The sequence below is a fragment of the Arachis stenosperma genome, chromosome 1, assembly GCF_014773155.1.
Source record: "Arachis stenosperma cultivar V10309 chromosome 1, arast.V10309.gnm1.PFL2, whole genome shotgun sequence".
NCBI lineage: Eukaryota > Viridiplantae > Streptophyta > Magnoliopsida > Fabales > Fabaceae > Arachis > Arachis stenosperma.
Window position 1 is genome coordinate 130,346,238 of NC_080377.1, and position 7,268 is coordinate 130,353,505.

General features: G+C 31.2%; 1 protein-coding gene across 1 annotated transcript; it reads left to right on the forward strand.

Annotated features, from left to right (window-relative positions):
- The first annotated feature begins 1,488 nt into the window (after positions 1 to 1,488).
- Positions 1,489 to 6,518, forward strand: LOC130934877 (uncharacterized). Its single transcript, XM_057864405.1, has 3 exons — positions 1,489 to 1,537; positions 1,606 to 3,257; positions 6,321 to 6,518. Exons 1-3 carry the CDS (start codon positions 1,489 to 1,491, stop codon positions 6,516 to 6,518), a joined length of 1,899 nt encoding a protein of 632 aa, XP_057720388.1.
- The last annotated feature ends 750 nt before the right edge of the window (positions 6,519 to 7,268 follow it).

Here is a 7,268-nt window from a genome sequence, read left to right on the forward strand (position 1 = left end):
ACAAAGGACCTCTAAGACATCTATGGATTTTCTTTTAATTTTGCACTCTCTGCCTTTTTCCGCTCTATGGCTTTTTCATACAAACCTCACTTGTTTGCCTTTTTCCATGAGACTCAAGACATGACAAAATTAAACAGAAAAATTACAAAACAGAAAACATTGAAGGAGAAGAGAAAAACTGTTAGCTCAGGTAGCTCTGAGAACTCTGTGCCTTGCACTCTCAAATTTTCTCCTTGCTTCAAACAGTGGTTGTTCCCCCTTTTTAAAGAAGAGGAAAGCCTCCACACTTGAAGCCAAAACCGAACCAACTTTCTTCCTCCTTCAACAAACCGGTTCGGCCACACAGAGAGAGAAGAGATAACCATGCATTAACCAACATGCAATTACCTCTAGCCCTTTCTTGATCATCACCCTTCATCAATCCGGGCTCTCCATCCTTGGCTTGCTCTCCAAGATGGATTTCTGGCCCTTGATGCCTCATGATGATAATGACTTCATCTGCTTCAATCTCTGCCTTCAACCATCACTTCGCCACTCTAGCTACTCCCTGTGGTGGTTGAGCAGAATCGAAGACAAGCCATGCTTCAAGAATCTCCTCTAGCTGGCCGAATCTTCTTCTTCCATTTTTGAGCATGAAAGGCTCAAGATAGCTTCACCAAATCTAACCACATTTGGTAAGCATCTTAGCCACAGCTCATTTTTCTTTTGGTATGTTTTCTTGCCATCATTAGCTTGATGGTCTTGATGCATGCAACTCTTTCTTTTTCTTTGTTGAAGAGCACGGCGTCCATGGTTTACTGGACAAAGACCAAAGAGAGAAGAAGAAAGAGATGAGAGAGAAATAAAGAATCTGAAAGAAAAGCAATACAAAGTGGTTGATCAAATTAATTAGGCATAGCTTGCTTTTACTTCCCTATAGAGTGGCGTGTAAGTCATAATAACCATCAATCACTTCAGCTGAATTTTTCTCTCTCATGTTCCCCATGCATTAATTAACAATGTAATAGATTTTGAAATCCATCACATGGTTAACACTTGGTTCCGTTGGAAGCACTTGGCTTTCATTTTTCTTTGGTTTCGGACCAAGAATGGAACCTATTATCATTTAATATAATTTGGGCTTGTGACATTATAATCAAAACTGGCCCATTTGGTTAACATTTGCTTTCCTGATAAAATTGTTTTCGGATCAAGCATGGAAAGCACATGTTTGGACTTGCAACAGTTTATTCTGGCCCAATTATAACTAGCTTTGATTACAAACACAAAGCTGAATTAATAATGCAACAGTTGGACTTTGTTAATTTTCTTTTGTTTCGGCCCAACAAAAATCTGCACAACAAAATTATTTTAATCAGCACATTAATCAAAATTAGCTTAATAATTTTGCTGTTAATAATGTTTGATCATCATCAATTTGGTTTAGAGTTTTCCAAACTCATCACAGATCTTGTGATCTTTATCCATATCAACAGGAGCTGACAACATATGGAGCAAAATCGTTCGATAGCAGCTTTAGTTTCTGCAGGTTTCTCAGGCAAGTTATAGAACGACCTTTTGATATTCTCCAAAACTATAATGATAGACATGTTGCTGGCAAACTAGGCCCTTTTCAACTCGGAAAAGAATTTAGTTCTAATTGGACTCACCAAAACTTTAGGCTGCTCTTTCAGAATCTTATCTGTGAGGAGGAAACATCTAACAATATTGTCCAAACTACAAGAGTTTCTGCAGTTCTAAGAGCATTTCCTGCATCATTTCCTATATTTGCATGGCAAGGTAGAACGGGTCTCGCAGGCCTGACTCTATCTGCAGAAGGAACATGGGATTCCTTAACAAGAAAACTTTGCATGACTGGGTGTGTTAATTCAGTGTTAGACTCAGAGGAATGCAATTACCAGGTATCTTTACACTTTCCAAATGTGTTCTCCATCAAGCAGAGGAGTGTATTGCTAGGTAGCATATATAGCATCAAAAATGAAACAAATACATCCTTCTTGCCTTTGTTGTTTGATTCACTAAGGGGCCCTTCAGATCTCAAGAGCCTTGGTTTGTATAACAATCCATATTATAATTACTCAAAGGTTGAGCTAGCTGCAGCAAACAAAAAGAAGAGTCCACCCTCCAAATTGTGCACCTTTATCAAGAAGTTCTTGAAGTATCCAACTCTGGTGGATGGACTAGATTTGCATGCTCAGCTAAATTTCCTCTCCAATAAACTCAATTTCCATGGGTGTGCAGTTCATCATCAATCCATGAGGAATCAGAAGTCAAGGGTCGATATTCAGATGGAAGTACTTTCACTTGATACTTCATATCAACATGAAACAACAGAACCAGAAGAGAAGAACCTCATTAACATATCATTACATCTGGCGTTCTCTGAAGGATATTTGGTTGAAAGTGAAGTTCTTTACCCTTACTTCTTGGAAGGTGTTTATGATCCCTTAGCGGGTGATATGCATCTAAGTGGTTGCAGAAAGGTTTCACCAAATGATAACAGCAGTTTTGAGCCTGGGCTAGATTGTATGGTAGAAGTTAAGGTTCAGTATCCATCTGAATCAACAAGATGGCTGATGTATCCGTCAGTTGAAATGACCATTACTAGCCAAAGGAGCGAAGAAGATGCGCTGCATTTCAGGACTATCACTCTCAAAACTCTAAGGATTTCATACAATGAGCATGAACAGGACTATGCCTTGATGAAAACCTTTGAAGGTGTTCTAAGGCTTCTGATTTCCCTAGCAGCAGTAGCCATAATTTGGAGCCAACTTCGTTACATGAATTCAAATGATAGCTGCATTCCTTACATCTCTCATGGAACGCTTGCTCTGTTGATGTTTGGTTATGGTGCAGAGTTGATAATGTCCACTGAGATCCTATTTGAATCAAACCAACATTCTATTAGAAATTTGCCTTATGAATTGCAAACCCCAAGAATTCTTCTACTGTTGGTTTCTTTGCTTCTTACTATAAAACAGTATCAAAAGGTGTCTGAAGCTAAGCACATGCCAAATGGGTATTACTTTGTACCTGCAATGTCAGTGATCATGAAGACTCTGGCCCTGAAGATGCAAGATTTATTTTTGATGCCTCAAGTCATTGAGAACATGGCGAGTAGTAGTCAAGTGAGGCCTTTGAGGAAAACATACTATTTTGGACTCACATTGCTGAGGTTGGTTATACATTTCTATTACTACATCAGAGATCCATGTCCATTCAATTATGATGGTGGTGATGCATTAATCTACAACCAAGTGGGATCAATTTTGTTTTACATTTATGATATCATGATTCCCATCATTATGATCTTACTTGCTTCTGTGGTCTACATTCAACAAAGCTGGAACTATCTAAAACCAAGAAATCCTTAAATTTTTTTTCCTCTACCTTGTTTCATTTGCATTCATCAATCACAATGTGCAATTTCCTTGTTTTCTTGAGTTGTATTGTATCAATAAGTGAGCTATGAATATAAACACTGACATGCTTGTAAGTTCTATGCTGTGCCTCCTTAAGTTTTAAGATCTATACATATATCTTTCTGAAAAGTGAGTATCAATTGAATGCTTAAAAATTAAAATGAAAAAAAAATTGAAAATTATTAAAAATAGACACGCTAAAATCAAAACATAACAAAATTAAATAGAGAAAATCCTAAACGGCCCCTAACAATTACTTCGAAAAACAACGAGGTCATTGACAAAAAAAAATATCCAACTCAGCCTCTGAGCTTTACTTTTATGGAACTGATTAGTCTTTGTGCCAAAAAAAGTCAATGTTGTTTTTTTTGCACAGGAACTAATCTAATCAGTCCCAAAAAAAATTAGAAGTCGAATTTGAGTATTTTTTTTGTCAAGGACCTCGTAATCCTTTTGAAATAATTGTCAGAGCCGGATTAGATATTTACTCAAATAAATATATACATAATAACAGACATCGCTCTAAACTTTTTCTAAAACAAACAATGTTAGTCATGGGAAGTATAATAATAAAGAGGAAAGGATATGGATGTAATTAGGGAAATAGAATTGAATTCAGGGTAGTTAGAATTCTGTTACGAGCTGTTTTGTTAATTAGTGTAGGTAGCTTAGCTTGTTGTATTTGTACTGTAGTATTGCTTTGTATATATAATATGTGTTAGTGTATTAGAGAGACTTATTTGTAATTCACTTTCAATCTAACTAGATTTTTTTTTTTGGTGACAATCTAACTAGATTTTGGCCCGATTGAAAAACTTTAAAAGTTAATCTTTTGAGTTTTTGTCTTTTTTACTTATGAAAAGTAGTAGTAACAATGTCTGGTGTAATTTTTAAAATTACATTATATTTTTTTAAAAAGCTATTTAAGTATTTATAAAGAAGTTAAAAAAATGATTTTTTTCATAATAAAAAACTTTTTATAACATTTCTTTTAAAATATATATTTTTAAAACTAAAAAAATAAATACAAAATAATTTATTTATAAGTTACTTTTAATATAAGTATTTATTATTTAAACTATCTTTTAAAAAAAGTTTAATTAAACTGTTTATCCAAACTGAACCCGAGACCTACACAATATGCAATACATTAATGCTATAAAATTTGTTGTGCAAATTTTTTAGATAAATAAAATGATAATAGAAAATTTTTTATAGTTAATTATAAAATAATCTATATAGATCTTAAAACAAATATAATAAATTTTATAGTATAATATAATAATAATAATATAGTAAAAACTAATTCGATCAATCTATACCTTATATACATTGAAGTATTTACTTAAGTAATACTTTTTTAGTCTTAAAACAAAAAATTATATCATAATAAATTCTACAGTATAATAAAATATAATTACGTCAATCTATAGTGAATATATATTAAAGTATTTGTTTAAGTAGAATTTTTTGATAAGTATAAAAAGATCAATCTTTTTTTTATTTAGTTTTGATAAATCCAAGTATTTTTGTAACAATTCTTTTTAATATTGTTGAATATTATTGGCTTTGTAACTTATAATTTAATCTTAAAAATTCAAAAATCTATTAAAAAAATAATATATAAATTATTTTACCTATAATGTAAAATATATAAGAATAAAGTAATATTTTAATAGATAGAATTAATGACAAATAAATAATATGATAATTTTTTCTTGAAAAATAATCTACTAATGATATTAAATTTATTATTAATTAAGAGATAATATTAATAAAAGTCATTAGATGAGGAGCAATAGGGATTTATGGGGGGTCTACAGTGGCCATAGTCTCCCTAATTTTTTTAAAATGAAATTATATATATTGTTAGTTAATTAGTATATATTAGTATATTATACATAAAAAATTATGTTTAAATAATTCATTATGTATCATGTGTATTACAATATATTAATAATAAGTAGTGTTTAAAATAACAATAATAAATAATAATTATAATATATAGAATAATTGTATTATGTATGAATATATAATAAGTTTATAATAAATATAGACTAAATAAAAATAATAAATTAGTCTATTTAAAAATTAAGATGACCCAAATAAATTAAAAGTATTATTTATTGTTAATAAAAGTTTGTGCTTTCATGTTTTTTTTATGCATTCTTCATAAAAAAAATTTAAAATTTTTTTCTTCATATCACAACAACTATTAAATGTACTTTTGTAGATATGAAAATTACTAAAATAAGATATTCTAAACAAACATGAAATACAAATCAAATTATATCATTGTATATATTAAAAAATATTTTAAAATTCACTTTTGATATAATAAATAATTATTTTAATTGTATAAAGTATTACCAAAAAAATCTATAAATACTAACATTTTAAAATATGTTATTAAATGTAACTTTTATATAATATATAATTATTGATTTGACATATATATTATAAATTATAATTGATTAACATTTTATTATATTAAATTTTAGTTTTTTTATATTTAATTTTGGCCGCTTCATATAAAATTTTTGATTTGGCCACTGATGAGAAGGCATAATAAAAAAAACAAATTTAAAATTCTATAAAAAAAAATTTCGGTAGCGTGGTGGCTACGATAGTTAGTGGCGTAACTTTTATGAGAGTTTGATATCTGAAAGAGTGTTGTTTTATTGACCGTGACTCTATTTTTTTTGGACATTTATTTTTGGCCCTATTAAACTGAAGTAAATGTATTAATTGAACATTTATGTTTTAATGGCAAATTTGTTTGTCTCACATAAAACTGTACCGGATTCAAATTTTCTTGAAAGAATATAGAACCATGCTAATAGTATGTAACCATGTAATATGTTATATGTGTGAGTGTTAAACTCCTACTTTTGTTAGCCCAAAGAAAAGAGTCCAAAACGGGAGGCAAGTGATATCCATTTCCTTACCCGGCGGCACAAAACCATGAAAGAGAAGAGTAGCACCGCAGCTGATATCACCACCGTTCATCACCGGAAGCAAAGCACCTCCACATCAAACTTGAGCGAGAGAGAGGGAGCTGCAACAAGGATAGATGCGAGTTCCTGTCAGTATTAGACAGAGAAGTTCCTTGCACAGCATCGCCATTCTTTGGCAGGAAAGGTAGAACTTTAGATGGAACTCGATGGAGCAGATAGGACGACGAGAACGCGATGGAACCAAGAGGAGATTTAGGATAATGGTGGAGTTGTGAGGTGAGATAGTAGTCGCTGAAATTATTATCTCACCCCTTACTTTATTATCAAATTTTCAAACGGACACAAGTCAATATAACGAGATTACCACAATATTATGCTTAACCATTTTCATATCTCATTTAATCACTCTAATAAATAATGTCAGATGTCAATTCTCAGTTGAAGGATCAATATATAGTTATCAATAGCCACCTTAAATGTAGCCACCAAAGATGTCACCGAAATAAAATAGATAGAATAGATAGACAAATATAGAATTTTATTCAATGTCAAGTTGTCAACTCTCTTCTTGCTTTCTATCTTTCTGTTTTCTTTCTTCTCTTGATTTCTTGCCACTCAAGTATAAGTGTTGCTTTCAAATTGGAGAAAGCTAAAAAATAGGAGTTAGCTAGTATTATTTTAAATTGGAGTGAGATTTGTATAATGCGCAGAATGATAAACTAATGAAGTAATGATTATATAATATATTTTTAAGGGCAAAAAACCATTATAAGCCAATGCCATGAATTTACGTATATAAGCCAAACTGAAAATAGTTTCAGTAATGCGCCAGAACGTATATTAATATAAATCGAACCAACATGGTTCGAACTGCATTTGTTATAATTCG